This window comes from Drosophila ananassae, chromosome XL (assembly GCF_017639315.1).
Source record: "Drosophila ananassae strain 14024-0371.13 chromosome XL, ASM1763931v2, whole genome shotgun sequence".
NCBI classification, from domain to species: domain Eukaryota; kingdom Metazoa; phylum Arthropoda; class Insecta; order Diptera; family Drosophilidae; genus Drosophila; species Drosophila ananassae.
The window spans coordinates 824878-838781 of NC_057931.1; the positions used below are offsets into that span (position 1 = coordinate 824878).

Sequence of the window (13904 nt, forward strand, 5' to 3'; positions counted from 1 at the left end):
GTTTGGAAAAAACCAAACTGCTCCCTGGGACTATGTAGTCTTTTATGGCTTTATTTTAATTATTTTCATTCATAAAGTGGAAAATGGGCCTGAAACTTTATTGATTCATTGATTTTGAAAATAACGGTGGACTTGACCATCGATACAATCGATGTAACCGATGAACTATCGATAGTGACGCCCCACACCCTCACCCGCCACCCGCTACTCTCTCGCCCACCAGCCGGAGAGGCAATTTTCCGCAGAAATCATAACAGAAAAGATAGTTGGCGGGCCCTGGGACACCCGGATTGGCAACGCATTACGGACTCGGGAGCGTCGTTATCACTGGCAGTAGCCTCGAGTGCGCAGCAGCGGCGATAACAACAACAAATCAGCCCGACAAAAGGAGGAGGCGCAAGAAAGCCAGCAAGCAGGGGAGGAAGCGGAAGAGGAAGAGGAAAAGCAAGAGAGGAAGAGAGGAGGAGAGAGCTGGGAATATGTACTTCTGTAATCAAAGTCTCTTGTTTTGATTTGTGGAAACGACGGCGTCACACTCGGGGCCTCCAATAGAGCTCCGGAATCGGATCGGATAAATCGCAGCCAGCGGAGGAGCAGCGGGCAGCAGTTTCAATCAACTTGTTGCGGAACGCACTGCTCGCCAGTTATTGATTTAATATTCGGAGTCTGGTCTGGTCCGGTCCGGGCGTCCGCGTCAATTGATCGTTGGAATCGAATAGCAGTCGCATATCGCATATCGCATATAGACAGATTCCATACCATATTTGTGCTCCTTGCTCGGTTTGCACCCGTCAGTGGCCAGTTGCCAGTTGCCCGTTTTCGTTTTCGTTCACGGTTTCCCTTTTCTTGCGTCGTTCGGGGGGTGTTTACGGAAGTGGAGGGCGGCGAGCGGTCCGGACGGATGGACGGCGGGTCGGAGGGTCGGCGGGGAATTGACGCAATTGCTGGGAACTATTTTTAATGGGCCCAGTACCCAGTACCCAGTACCCAGTACCCAGTTCGCAGTACCCAGTTGGAAGTCCAAGCCCAAAACCAAACCCAAAAACTAAAAAACAAAAAGAACAAGCAGGCGCCGCACTTGAGCCGCTGAACGCTGTCGAAAATGTTCGAAACTCATCAAAAATTGAGCAGAAGCAGTATTGATACGACGTAGAGCGACGTAGGATTCGGGCCCCGGACACCGGAGAGAGCAGTTGTCACCGGAGTTCGGACCACGCACTGGACACAATGGAGCACGACCACGACCACGACCACAACGACGACGGCGACCACGAGCACGAGCCGCGCCGTCGCCTGCCCCTCTTCCCCATCGAACCGGAGCCGCCGATGACGCCCACCCAGCGCCTGACGCTCCTGGCAACACGGTGAGTGTGGGCGGACAGCCCCCCCTGGGCGTAGGCCATCTGCCAGCTGGGCTGTTGGGTGTCACCTGTTTCCCATGGCCCACCGCCAGGTGCTATTAATGGAACGACGTGGACGAATGTCAATCCTGGGAGTCCTGAAATAGCTCCAGGAATCCTCGCAAGACCCAGGATGAGGTGGCTCTAGATAACAATTACAATTTGGGGGAACATTATCCGAAACATGCCACATGTTATTAATTTTTATCATGCATTCCACCTCCACTCCCACTTCCATTTCCATTTCCATTCCAGCCTGCTACGTGCGCTGCAGCTTAACTGGAGGATTATCATTTCCGGAATCACGCTGACACTCTTGGCCGTCATCTGGTATTATCCGACCTTCTTTCTGTTCTTCGCCTTCGTCGTCTATTCCCTGGTGCTGGTGGTGGCGGGTAAGTGGGTGGTCCACGGCTGGTGATTGGGCGCTGGGCACTTGACTTTAGACTCCCGGGATGAGTCACTATCAGTGGCCAATCGCCGCAGCAATCGCCACTTGGCCGCGTCTAATTAAAAGCCCAAAAGTAAATCTAATTGCCCTTATCTCGCCCCACAGCTGTGGCCGGCACCGTCTATATCCATTATATATTCACCACCAACGAGCCGACGCGCCCGAGTCGCGTGCCCTCGCGACTGCTCTACAACGCCACCAAGTGAGTATGCCCACGATCCATGTATGAGTTCGATCCATAACCCTCCGCCTCCTTCAGGTGCAACATCTTCGACCTGCCGAAGCCCATCAAGAACCCATCGAACCTGCCCCTGATCTTCGGCAAGACCGTGGACCTGCAGCTGCAGCAGATCATCGAGTATGTGCTGCGCGACTTCATGCTGCCCTGGCTGGGGTGAGTGACCCAACTCTCATCTCCCTATTGCCCCGCTAACCCTCCTCCATTCCATATTCCAGATACGTGGTCACGAAGCCCAAGCTGATAAACGATGTGGTGCGCGAGGACCTGTGGAACGCCATCCAGAAGATCCACGAGCGGGCCACCAAGATGGATGCTGCCAAGATCATAGCCGTGGACATGGTCAACCGGGTGACGGTGCACCTGGAGAAGATCCGCATAGCGGAGGCCAGAGCGTAGGTTCAGCTAGCTTATCGGATGGCATTGATGGGGGGATCTGAGATACTATTAATTTAAAAATTGTGAAAACAAAGGAGGCGGATCGGATTAGCCTATCTTATCTCGGCAGGATCGGATTGTATCGGATGCGCCCCCTTTGTTTATTAATTCCCCGAGATTGTACGTCATTGGGGTCAGCAGTAGTCCACTGATACGTATTTTGTTTTGGCAGGGCCGAGACCAACACGGTGCCGGTCTTCAGCACCAACAGCTACCTGGCCGACGAGGAGAGGGAGATGGAGTTCCTCCGCAAGCTGTGCGAGATCATGGTGATCCTGCTCCTGCCCCGCGGCTACTCGCTGCCCCCGCTGAAGGTCCTCCTCAGCGAGATCCTATCCTACAAGAGTGAGTCTCTACAGCGGTAGCTCCCCTAATCCGAAGCTCCTCTAACTAATGTCCTTTCAGTCTTCTTTCCCATGATCAAGATGCTCACCGCGCCGGACTACATCAACCAGAAGGTGGTCCAGAACATAGAGACGCGCCTGGCGGCGGCCGCGATGAGCAAGCGGAGCTACGAGTACGCGGCCAGCTTCGAGGACTTCCTCAAGATCATCAACAGCTCGGGCAGCCTGGAGGACCTCTCGCTGATCCGCAAGAGCATCGTGAACGACCTGATGCACGCCACCACCATGCAGAACCTGCAGCGCGCCAAGGGCCTGGACCCCGACCACGAGGACCACTCGCTCTCCAAGGCGGAGCTGACCGCCGCCGTCCGGCTGAAGCGCTACGTCCGCCAGCTGACGACCGCCAAGGTCGAGTGCGAGAAGAACCTGGCCAAGTTCGGCTGGAACGGCAACTACTCCAGCGACGTCGACCTGACCCTGGTCGAGATCCTGAACACGGCGGTGGGCCGGCGCTACTTCACCCTGTTCCTGGAGCCGCTCAAGGCGAGCGCCCTGATCGGCTTCTACCTGGCCGTGGAGGAGATCAAGCACGCGCACAAGTCGGCCAGCCACCAGCTGGGCACCGAGATCTTCTACACGTACATCCGGGTGCCCAAGTCCGAGATCCAGATCGACCGCCACGAGCGCAAGCTGATCGAGACGTTCCTGCTGGGCGACGCCGACCCGGACATCTTCTACGAGATCCAGCGCAACGTCCTCCGCACCCTGGAGGAGAAGTACTACCCGCCGTTCGTGCTGAGCGACCAGTACCGCCAGCTGAAGGAGGCGCTCGACTCCAACGAGATCGCCGATCCCACCCTGCTGATGTGCCCCACGATGGGGGGCGAGTCCGCGGAGCATCTGGCCGACGAGCACGGCGCTGGGGGACTGGATGGCGTGAACGGAACGGGAATGGCCGGAGGCAGCGCTGCGGCCGGCGGAGGAGCCATCGACGTGGCCGCCCACACTTCGTACGCCCGCCGGAAGCTGGAGCAGATCCAGGAGCGCATCGACAAGAAGAACCAGGCGCTGGACGCCCTCAAGTACTCGGTGAAGCCCGAGTCCAAGGTCCTGTCCATACTCGAGAAGGAGATGGAGTGGCTGAAGAGCGAGAAGCGCCAGACGGAGGCGCACCTGCGGCGCACGGACGCCTGGACGGAGCACCTGGGCAAGTGGAAGGCGACCATTCAGAGTGCGGAGGTGTCCGACGAGGAGTCCCTGCAGTTCATGATCCTGGTGCACGTGGACGAGGACATCAATGCTCCGCCCCAGCCCACGACCTCCAAGAACGGAGATCCGGGCCACGTGGCCGCCAATCTGCGCAAGCGTCCGTCGGGCATCTCCAGCGGCTGGGTGGTGATGCGCTCCCTCAACCAAGTGCATGTGGGTATTTCTTTGTTCCTAAAAGGTCCTTGCTAATGTCTATGCTCTTCACAGGAGCTGCAACGCAAGCTGCGGCACGTGAGCTCCAACCTGAAGGCCCTCGACCTGCCCACGAACTTCAAGTTCTTCTTCCTGAAGACCGACCGCCACGGCCAGGACAAGGCCAAGGCGCAGATCCAGAAATTTCTCAACGTAAGTCCAAGTTGTCCTTTTCCCACTGAAACCAGCTCCCAGCTCACCCCTTCGTGTTTAGTTCATTCTGGAGGACGACCACCTGAACGGCAGCGAGGCCATCTACACGTTCCTGAGCCCCAGCTCGGACCACCTGAAGCAGTCGCTGCCGTCGCCCAAGAAGAGCAAGTTCTCTCTGGCCACCCTCTTTCGGAGCGACGGCGGGAAGGCCAGCCACGAGGCCGCCAGCCGGGCCACCGATCCCTTCTGGGGGCTGCAGCGCGACGACGAGGACATATCCACATACCTGGACGGGGAGTCCGGGGGCGAGGCGAAGCTGCTGGCCGCCGACCTGGACAGCAAGGACTCGATTGCGGAGCCGATGTATGCGCTGATGGGCGAGATCTTCGACATGGGCGGCGTCTTCAAGTGGCTGCGCAAGAGCCTCATTTCCTTCGTCCAGATCACGTACGGCCGGACGATCAACCGGCAGATCCGCGAGTCGGTGGCCTACCTCTTTGAGGAGTCCATGCTGCACAACTACTTCTCGGCGATCCTGAAGTCCTTCTGGCCGGGCGGCGTCCTGGCCAGCGCCTACCCGACCCGGTCCGAGGACATGCGCGAGATGACGGCCACGGCGGCCAAGGCCCTGCTCACCGACCACATCCCGGAGGTGCTCTGCAACCTAGTGGGCGCCCAGGCCGCGAAGAAAGGAGTCCTCAAGGTATTCGAGGCCCTGCAGAATCCCGCCTACAACAAGCAGCTCTTTTACGTGAGTCCCTGAACTGGTTATCCTTTAAGGCTGCTTGAAAACACTTACTTCTCTCCGCAGGAGCTGCTGGAGATCTTGATGATCGAGTTTTTCCCGGAGATCCGACAGCTGCGGGTGAACAACAACAACTCCAACGGCACCAAGCTGAACACCGCCACTGCCGGGGCGGCGGCTGCTTCGGCGGCAGCTGCCCTGGCCGCGGCCACGGCGGCCGCCACGATGCCCTCGCTGAGCCACAGCGGCGGGGGCAGTGCCTCGGCCAGTGCCGGGGGCCAGAACCACCACCACCACCAGGGCGCTTCGTTGGCCGCAGGAGGCGGCGGAGGGGTCTCCCTGACCGGCGCCGGAGGAGGAGCTGGTGCGGGAGCCGGCGCGGCCGGGGGATCCTCGCACCAGCAGTCGCACTACCACCACGCAGCAGCCCACCACCACCAGCACCACCACTCGCAGGCCGGAGGCTCCAAGTAGGCCTCCACGTAGCCCGCTTCTTTTCGTTTCTTGTTCGTCTCCGAAGAGTTACCTTTGACGTAATCCGTTGTGTTGGCTTTCATCGACGTTGGATGCTCCCTCCCCCTGGGAGTGGTGACTTAGACAGGGACGGATGCTAGGAGTTCCGTGCCCCGCACTGCTCTACTTCGTAGGACACCGCACTCAGTAGCCATCGGAAGTGGCAGATCACGAACCCTGCTCCCATTACTTCCCAGTCCAATGTCCTTTCCGTGCACACCCGTTGCGTATATGTATATGTGTATGTGTATGTGTATCCGTATCTGTATCTGTATATGTCTGTACATATTCTGTGTATCTGTATGTAGGCCAGTATTAAGCGTTGTACCAAATCGTTATTTATATACACTCGTGTAGTGAACTCTGTGACCACACTCGGCTTTGATTGACTCGTAGTTGTAGATTAGAATCCCCTGGTTCCCCGAGTTCCAAGCTCCATTCCGCGCAGAGGACCTGAGGCGGCGAGATTAGTGCGCTCCACGGCTGGGAACGGCTGGTCACAAGCTTGTAGTCTTAAGATTCGGAACAGGGTCAGAGCCGCCAAGAGCTACTCTAAGTTTGTTGTGTTTTAGCCAAGATTGTTGTTTAGATTCCGCATTCAGGTTTTAATTTATTTTACGTACTCTTATTTTAATGGTTTTAAACGTGACAGTGCTATTTGTTTCCTTCTCCATTGTTACCCCCTTATTTCCAACTCCAACACAATAAAATGTTACATCCCACTTTCCATCGTTTATTCTTCAAACTAGCTCTCAGCGAACAGTCTTGCGAGAAAGTCTTGTGTATTCTTAGATCCTAGCACGGGCACCCAGTAGCTCTCCCCCACATCCGCCAAGCCAGTTCCCAACCCCGGGCCCCGTCCCGGCAGCTTACGAGTCTATTTGTGTATTCCAGTTGTACTGTTTTGTGTGAGAACTTGCGAAATAAAGAGCGCTCTTTGTGTACGTGTGTCTGAGTAAATGGCAGTTATGGGCATCCCTCCTAGAAGCAGCAGGTCAGCTGGGACAGTTGGTCCACCGGCAGCTCGAACATGTCCACCACCACCACCACCATGTTCTTGCGCATCCGCATCGGCTTCAGGACCAGCAGCTTGGCCTCGAAGTGGCGCAGCAGGAACCTCCACTTAAGAAGGCCTTTCTCCCGGTCGGGCAGCTGCACGAAGGCCGAGGCGGAGAGGCCGAGGACCCGCTCGGCGGTCACGCCCGACAGCCGCCCCTCCACCAGGGTGCCCGACTGGTCGCTGAAGTGCACGTTGATGTTGAAGTGGTTGATCCAGGGCGGCGGGCTGCCCGACTGCTGCACCTCTTGCTGGCACATTTCGGTGGGGCACTCCACCAGGACCCGGGGGATGAAGCGCCGGCACTGGGAGCTGGGAGGGAACCGATTGTTACTCCATCTACCTCTCATTAGGGACATCAATACTCACCACTGACGACTGATGTTGGGAGTGAGGCCGTCCAGGTCCAGGGTGCTGATCAGAGCGCGCAGCACGGCAGTGAAGCTGACCACAGACGGATCCTGCAGCATGCCCGTGGTCCGGGAGTAGATCTGCTGGACGCTCATGGCCTCGGTGATGTTCTCAGCTGCGAAAAATGGAACATATCTAGTGAGAGCTTCAGGAGGGTCAGGATTTAAAGGAGAAACTTACGGAAGGGCAGCTGGCACATCATCTCCGGCAGGGCGAAGCTCTCGAAGCTGTAGAACTTGAGGGAGGCCGCGAACTCCATCAGGTTGTTGGCCTCCAGGGACGGGGGATGCGGGTCCTCGCAGATCAGCGTGCAGCCGACGTGGGAGAAGGTCGGGCACTGGTGGTACTTGGAGAAGGATACCTTCACGTCCACCAGATGCAGTACGGTTTGGAGCGGCTTCCATGTCTGGCCGCGCCCGATCCAGTCCTCCTGCCAGATGGTGAGCAGCATGCCCTCGGCGTGGCTGGGGTCGGAGAGCACCACCTCGAGGCAGTCCAGCATGATCGGCTGGGCGTAGTTGTGGTGCGCTTTCTCGGCGCGTTTGACCTTGCGCAGTGGACGCACAGCGGCCACCACCACCACGACGTCCACGAAGATTACCGAGCTCTCGGTCTCTGCGCCCACATAGCGGGCCATGACGTCGGCCAGCTTCAGAGCGGACGCCATTGACTTCAGGGGACGGTGGAGCAAGTTCCCAAGGGAGCAAAAGTGGCCGAAGTCGTCGGCCGGGTGGGGCTCATAGTGCTGCACCTTTCCCTGCCCCTCGTTGACGACCAGGCCGCAGGAGAGGGGGCTCGTCGGGTCGTAACGGTTGTTCCGGGACGAGTCGGAGGAGCAGCTCTGCTGGTCCTGATCCACGGCCTTGACCTTCGCGTTGATTATGGCCACCACCTGGCCGATGCGCAGCTTCCCGAAGTAGTCCTGCACCCAGGCTGTCTGGCCCCAACACTTACAGTTCGTGAACTGCGTCAGTCCGTCCCGGATGGTGAGCGTCAGAACACCACGTTGTGTGCCGTCCATCTTGTCGGTGAAGTAGGTCGGCGTGGTCTTCGACACGATCAGGGCCACGGTGGTGAAATGGGTCATGGTAGGATCCATGCTCTCCAATCGCGAGAGCTTCAGTTGCTCCGCCATTTTGCCAACTTTGGAGAAAGTCTGGTTATTTTTATGGGGAGTCGAACGGTGCTCGACGAACGAACTTTTTAAAACGGAAACTTGGGCTTTCGATTTCGAAAAGCCCAGGATGAAGACCGCCAAGTCCCGTTATTGTCCAACACTGAAACGATTCTTTTCGAACTCGATTGGAGCAATCGATAGTTTGCGATAGTTCGAAGGCAGTACTTAATAACTGAGTTTCGTGTTAAGCTTTTATGGAAATAACAACAAAATCTTGTTATTGAAACGAATGTGAGGGCCAATCATTATATATTTGTTGTTTCTTGATATCTATCCCAATATCAATCGACCGATAGACACCATGGTCATCGCTCCAGTGGGCACCTCTGGTCGCGTACCATCTCCAATAAGCTGACACACATCACACATATATACAAAGATAGCACGGATTGGATTTGGATTTGCAGTCTGCAGCGTTAAACAAACCGAGCGATCGCCTTTCAGCCCATGTAAGATAGCGCCTGAACTGGAACCCACCCGCCGGAGCAACGCTGGAGCAGAAGCAGCCGCAGCACAGACCAGAACACCTGATAAGTTTCGCAAACGCGCACCCCAGCCCGCAGATCTACTCCGCCGTAAAATGGTCAAGCTGTTCGCACTCAGCATCTTTCACAAGGGCGCCAGCGAGGCGCGCTTGCTGAAGACGACGTCCGACCTGCAGTCCTTCTCCTTTTTCCAACGTGGCACCGTCAACGAGTTCATGACGTGAGTGTTCATGACGCCTGCATGCGCAGGCTCATTGAATTGACCCTTCGGCACCACCTCCACCCACCTCTTGTCTCCCACAGCTTTGCCTCCAAGACGATTGTGGAGCGCACCCAGCCGACGCAGCGGCAGCTGGTGAAACAGGACGCCTACATCTGCTACGTTTATGTGCGCGCCGACAACCTCTCGGGCGTCCTGATAGCCGACCATGAGTACCCCCAGCGGGTGGCGCACACGCTGCTCACCAAGATACTGGACGACTTCGCGGCCAAGGTGCCGGCGGACCAGTGGCCCCAGGGCACGGAGGCCACCATCGCGTTCGATTTGCTGCCGGCGTTCCTCGCCCGCTACCAGAATCCCGTCGAGGCCGACCCGCTCACGAAAATGCAGAACGACCTGGACGAAACGAAGATCATCCTGAAGAACACCATCGAGGCGGTGCTGGAGAGGGGCGAGAAGCTGGACGACATGGTGAACAAGTCCGAGAAGCTGTCGCTGCAGAGCAAGGCCTTCTACAAGACGGCGAAAAAGACCAATTCCTGCTGCAGCTTCACCTAGGCGGCCGGGCCAGGTCAGTTGTCCCGTGTATCTATCTCATTCCCCACATCTCGCGCCTAGGAAACAGGAAACACCATACGATTCAAATCAAAGACACCAACTGCAACTGCAACTACTAACAGAAACATAAACGGAAACGGAAACAACCAAGCGACTTGGAGCGAAGGGAGCTGCAAGGCAAGGCGCTCGAGTTGGAGTTTCGATTGCTTTTTATAAATGAATTAGTTAATTTTATATCTATATATATATATATCTATATCTAATACGTGTACCGTGCCGTACTGAATGATTAGGAGAAGCCAACGCCCCAATGCTCCCAGTGTGTTAAATTGTCTGTCTGTCTACGCTTTGGATACTTGGATATTTAGATACTTTGATGTTAACTCTACCAATACAAAATCTACGATCTAAACATATTTGCTAAAGCCGTGTTCTGTGTTCCGATGTTTGTCGAATTTACCGCACTGTACCACTGTCTCTGTACCCCGGTCCGCCCGGAGCAGGCGCGCCTCGAATACTCATCTTTTCTTACCCCTCGAGTGCGTGGCTGGCGCGCCTTCTTCGAGGGACCCTTTTCCCTAGCCGGTCCACTTGGGCTGAGACCACGGAACTGCATGTGTGCGACTCAATAAAGTAGAAAGTATTATGGGAACCGCCCGTGTTTCAAACTGGAAGTGAAAAGATCCGCCGCGGACTGACTCATTCGGCATTTAATCCAGCCGACTCCTCAGCCAAGTGTTTTGGGGAACCAACGAACGAATTTTGGGACTAAGTCTACGGGGAGCACAGGTACGGGTGCTTCTTGACGTCGTTGATGGACATCCTGCGGGCCGGATTCTTCACGAGGAGCGCGTCGAGAAGGTCCCTGCCCTCCCTGGTGGTGCACCTCATCCAGTCGATGGGGTAGCGCAGCTCGGCGTTCACGATGGTGTCGTACAGATCGTTCATGTTGTCGGAGGTCTCGCCGAAGGGCCGGCGCCCGAAGAACATCTGGTAGATGCTGATCCCCAGGGACCAGGAGTCCACCAGGTAGTCGTAGCCCGCCTCCTTGATCAGCTCCGGCGCCATGTACGGCGGAGTGCCGCAGCAGGCGTAGAGCTTGCTGCCCCGGTAGGAGATCGCCATTCCGAAGTCAGCGATCTTGATGTTGCCAATGACGGGCCAGCACCAGGGATCGCGCTCAGGGAACTCCCTGTTGATGCTGATGAAGATGTTCTCCGGCTTGATGTCGCGATGGATGATCTGGTGGCGGTGCATGTGGACCAGGCCGGCGGTCGTGGCCGAGATCACGGCCTTGGCGTCCTTCTGGGCGATGAGGCCGCGGGTGCGGATGAGGTAGTCGAGGTCGTGGTCCATGTACTCGATCACCAGGTAGATGAATTGCTTCTGCTCGATTGTGTAGACCAACTCCAGGATGTTCTCGTGCGACTGCAGGGCCCGCATCATCTCCACCTCCTGGTAGGGGTCCTCGGAGTTGGCCTTCATCAGCTGGAAAGAGGGAAACCAACAGTGCTTGCCTACCATGGGGCACATCTCTGACCATACCACCTTGTCCACCATCTTGATGATGAAGGGCATGGCCTCGTCTCCGTTGCTCTGGCCTCGGAAGATGGCGGCCCGCATCGACTGGAAGATCGGCTTTATGTTTGCGATGTACAGATGCACGGACTCGGGCAGCTCGTCCGTCTTTATGGCCTGGAGGCAGTTGTTCCTCTCGGAGCGCACGCCCTGCCAGCGGAGCAGCGAGCCGTACAGGCGCAGGAAGTCCTTGTTGACCTGGTAGCATATGCGGCTGAAGATCTCGTACTTGCAGCAGCAGACGACGATGTCGCCCTCGCAGAAGCACATCATGGTGGTGAACGGGGACCCGTCGATGCGCCAGATGTGGGTGATCGCCGAGCGGAGCGGTACGTGCTTGCGGAGCGCCTCGGTGACGCCCTCCAGGAGCGCCTGGAAGTCCTTGAAGCGGAATCGGCTCACCGCTATGCAGACTCCCTGGAAGTGCGGATCGTTGTTCCGCAAGAAGCACACCCGTAGAGCCTTCACGGGACGCGGCGGATTGGCGAGCTGGAAGGCGAAGTTGTCCATATTCCGCGAGGACTAGTCCGAAATGGAAAAACAAGGCGCGATTCGACGAGCACGGCGTGTCAAATGTGAAACTGTTTCGTAGAAAAATATATATAAAGATATTAATCCTGGCGTTTTTGGGAGAACTACTCGTATAGAACCGGTGAGTCCCGAGTTGTACTGTCGAATGAGGCTCCCAGGGCCCGGACACGACTACGTTGAGAATTGGAGACACACAGCCGACTTGGATCGAGATTTCTGCTTTACAGAACTTAAAATATTTCCAAAAACATCAATTATCTTGAAAGGGTTGGTAAGATATTCATTTTTAAAGGAAGAGACGGTTCTATTTCTATTTTTAGAATTATTACTTGCGCCATCTATATTTCAGATTGCAGAAACCTCTTCGCCTGGCGTTGCCACACCGCAGGCGTACTGTTATACCCTCGACAGTGTAAACCCTTTTACATACCGGTTACATGGCTGTAATTAATATCTACCTACATTACAAGACCATGTCTATGCGAAAAGTTACTTTTTCTTAACCTGTAATCGCCCAAAATGTATGTAATTAGTCTTTACACGACCGTGTAACACTCAGGTCCCTTGTAAGTCGAATAAATGCATCCGAAATTCACGAGGAGCCTTCTCTTCAATATCGGAGAAGGCGTTAAGGACACACATATCCGATCCTTCAAAGGGGTAGCTTTATGGATTCGTAGAACGCCTTGCGAAGGCCATATCTTGGGAAATATTTATCCGATTCCTAAAAGGGGTGCAGTTATGGAATCGTGGAAAGATTCTCCATAAATCCGCATCAAAATCTGGAGGTCGAATTTTTTTTGGGAATTTTTCAAAATTTGCTGATGGACCCCCTTGAAAATGGAGGAAGGTCCCCCGAAACGCACATATGGCCCCTTGCGAAGGCCATATCTTGGGAAATATTTATCCGATCCCTAAAAGGGATGCAGTTATGGAATTGTGGAAAGATTCTTTTTAAATCTGCATCAAAATCTGGAGGTCGAATTTTTTTGGGGAATTTTTCAAAATTTTCTGATGGACCCCCTTGAAAATCGAGGAAGGTCCCCCAAATGCACATATGGCCCCTTGCGAAGGCCATATCTTGGGAAATATTTATCCGATCCCTAAAAGGGATGCAGTTATGGAATTGTGGAAAGATTCTTTTTAAATCTGCATCAAAATCTGGAGGTCGAATTTTTTTGGGGAATTTTTCAAAATTTTCTGATGGACCCCCTTGAAAATCGAGGAAGGTCCCCCAAATGCACATATGGCCCCTTGCGAAGGCCATATCTTGGGAAATATTTATCCGATCCCTAAAAGGGATGCAGTTATGGAATCGTGGAAAGATTCTCCATAAACCTGCATCAAAATCTGGAGGTCGAATTTTTTTTGGGAATTTTTCAAAATTTTCTGATAGACCCCCTTGAAAATCGAGGAAGGTCCCCCGAAACGCAAATATGGCCCCTTGCGAAGGCCATATCTTGGGAAATATTTATCCGATCCCTAAAAGGGATGCAGTTATGGAATTGTGGAAAGATTCTTTTTAAATCTGCATCAAAATCTGGAGGTCGAATTTTTTTTGGGAAGTTTTCCAAATTTTCCGATGGACCCCCTTGAAAATCGGGGTAGGTCCCAGAAATCCACACATGGCCCCTTGCGAAGGCCATATCTTGGGAAATATTTATCCGATTCCTAAAAGGGGTGCAGTTATGGAATCGTGGAAAGATTCTTCATAAATCTGCATCAAAATCTGGGGGTCGAATTTTTTTTGGGAATTTTTCAAAATTTTCTGATAGACCCCCTTGAAAATCGAGGAAGGTCCCCCGAAACGCAAATATGGCCCCTTGCGAAGGCCATATCTTGGGAAATATTTATCCGATCCCTAAAAGGGATGCAGTTATGGAATTGTGGAAAGATTCTTTTTAAATCTGCATCAAAATCTGGAGGTCGAATTTTTTTTGGGAAGTTTTCCAAATTTTCCGATGGACCCCCTTGAAAATCGGGGTAGGTCCCAGAAATCCACACATGGCCCCTTGCGAAGGCCATATCTTGGGAAATATTTATCCGATCCCTAAAAGGGATGCAGTTATGGAATCGTATAAAGATTCTCCATAAATCTGCATCAAAATCTGGAGGTCGAATTTTTTTTGGGAATTTTTCAAAAT

General features: G+C 54.5%; 4 protein-coding genes across 5 annotated transcripts; 2 read left to right on the forward strand and 2 right to left on the reverse strand.

Moving 5' to 3' along the window:
- The first annotated feature begins 168 nt into the window (after positions 1-168).
- On the forward strand, positions 169-6687 carry LOC6503876 (sorting nexin-25). Its single transcript, XM_001963723.4, has 10 exons — positions 169-1364; positions 1656-1795; positions 1957-2053; positions 2111-2245; positions 2308-2484; positions 2700-2872; positions 2933-4293; positions 4348-4485; positions 4547-5236; positions 5297-6687. Exons 1-10 carry the CDS (start codon positions 1228-1230, stop codon positions 5702-5704), a joined length of 3456 nt encoding a protein of 1151 aa, XP_001963759.1. The 5' UTR covers positions 169-1227; the 3' UTR covers positions 5705-6687.
- LOC6503780 (protein hold'em) lies at positions 6454-8487 on the reverse strand. The gene is made up of 3 exons (XM_001963724.4): positions 7392-8487; positions 7170-7326; positions 6454-7112 (listed from the first exon to the last, which is right to left on the reverse strand). Exons 1-3 carry the CDS (start codon positions 8344-8346, stop codon positions 6725-6727), a joined length of 1500 nt encoding a protein of 499 aa, XP_001963760.1. The 5' UTR covers positions 8347-8487; the 3' UTR covers positions 6454-6724.
- A 194-nt stretch (positions 8488-8681) lies between these two features.
- Positions 8682-10303, forward strand: LOC6503877 (synaptobrevin homolog YKT6). Its single transcript, XM_001963725.4, has 2 exons — positions 8682-9093; positions 9177-10303. The coding sequence occupies exons 1-2, from the start codon at positions 8969-8971 to the stop codon at positions 9649-9651; spliced, it is 600 nt and encodes a 199-aa protein (XP_001963761.1). The 5' UTR covers positions 8682-8968; the 3' UTR covers positions 9652-10303.
- Positions 10304-10343: 40 nt separating this feature from the next.
- LOC6503779 (serine/threonine-protein kinase GE16371) lies at positions 10344-11923 on the reverse strand. Of its 2 annotated transcripts, none has more exons than XM_014905591.3 (2): positions 11200-11923; positions 10344-11139 (listed from the first exon to the last, which is right to left on the reverse strand). In XM_014905591.3, exons 1-2 carry the CDS (start codon positions 11737-11739, stop codon positions 10426-10428), a joined length of 1254 nt encoding a protein of 417 aa, XP_014761077.1. In that variant the 5' UTR covers positions 11740-11923; the 3' UTR covers positions 10344-10425. The 2 variants fall into 2 exon arrangements, with proteins under 2 accessions (XP_014761077.1, XP_001963762.2); XM_001963726.4 differs by having other exon boundaries at positions 11197-11923.
- Positions 11924-13904: the final 1981 nt, after the last annotated feature.

What these genes read in the sequence shown, in the direction of transcription:
- LOC6503780 (XM_001963724.4), bottom strand. Translation starts at nt 8,346, where the DNA reads ATGGCGGAGCAACTGAAGCTCTCGCGATTGGAGAGCATGGATCCTACC. An exon ending in GATGTGCCAGCTGCCCTTCC is followed by an intron (nt 7,327 to 7,391) that starts GTAAGTTTCTCC and finishes CATTTTTCGCAG; the next exon opens with CTGAGAACATCACCGAGGCC. An exon ending in CCCAACATCAGTCGTCAGTG is followed by an intron (nt 7,113 to 7,169) that starts GTGAGTATTGAT and finishes GTTCCCTCCCAG; the next exon opens with CTCCCAGTGCCGGCGCTTCA.
- LOC6503877 (XM_001963725.4), top strand. Translation starts at nt 8,969, where the DNA reads ATGGTCAAGCTGTTCGCACTCAGCATCTTTCACAAGGGCGCCAGCGAG. An exon ending in ACCGTCAACGAGTTCATGAC is followed by an intron (nt 9,094 to 9,176) that starts GTGAGTGTTCAT and finishes TGTCTCCCACAG; the next exon opens with CTTTGCCTCCAAGACGATTG.
- LOC6503876 (XM_001963723.4), top strand. Translation starts at nt 1,228, where the DNA reads ATGGAGCACGACCACGACCACGACCACAACGACGACGGCGACCACGAG. An exon ending in CTGACGCTCCTGGCAACACG is followed by an intron (nt 1,365 to 1,655) that starts GTGAGTGTGGGC and finishes TTTCCATTCCAG; the next exon opens with CCTGCTACGTGCGCTGCAGC. An exon ending in CGAGATCCTATCCTACAAGA is followed by an intron (nt 2,873 to 2,932) that starts GTGAGTCTCTAC and finishes ATGTCCTTTCAG; the next exon opens with TCTTCTTTCCCATGATCAAG.
- LOC6503779 (XM_001963726.4), bottom strand. Translation starts at nt 11,739, where the DNA reads ATGGACAACTTCGCCTTCCAGCTCGCCAATCCGCCGCGTCCCGTGAAG. An exon ending in TCAAGATGGTGGACAAGGTG is followed by an intron (nt 11,140 to 11,196) that starts GTATGGTCAGAG and finishes CCCTCTTTCCAG; the next exon opens with CTGATGAAGGCCAACTCCGA.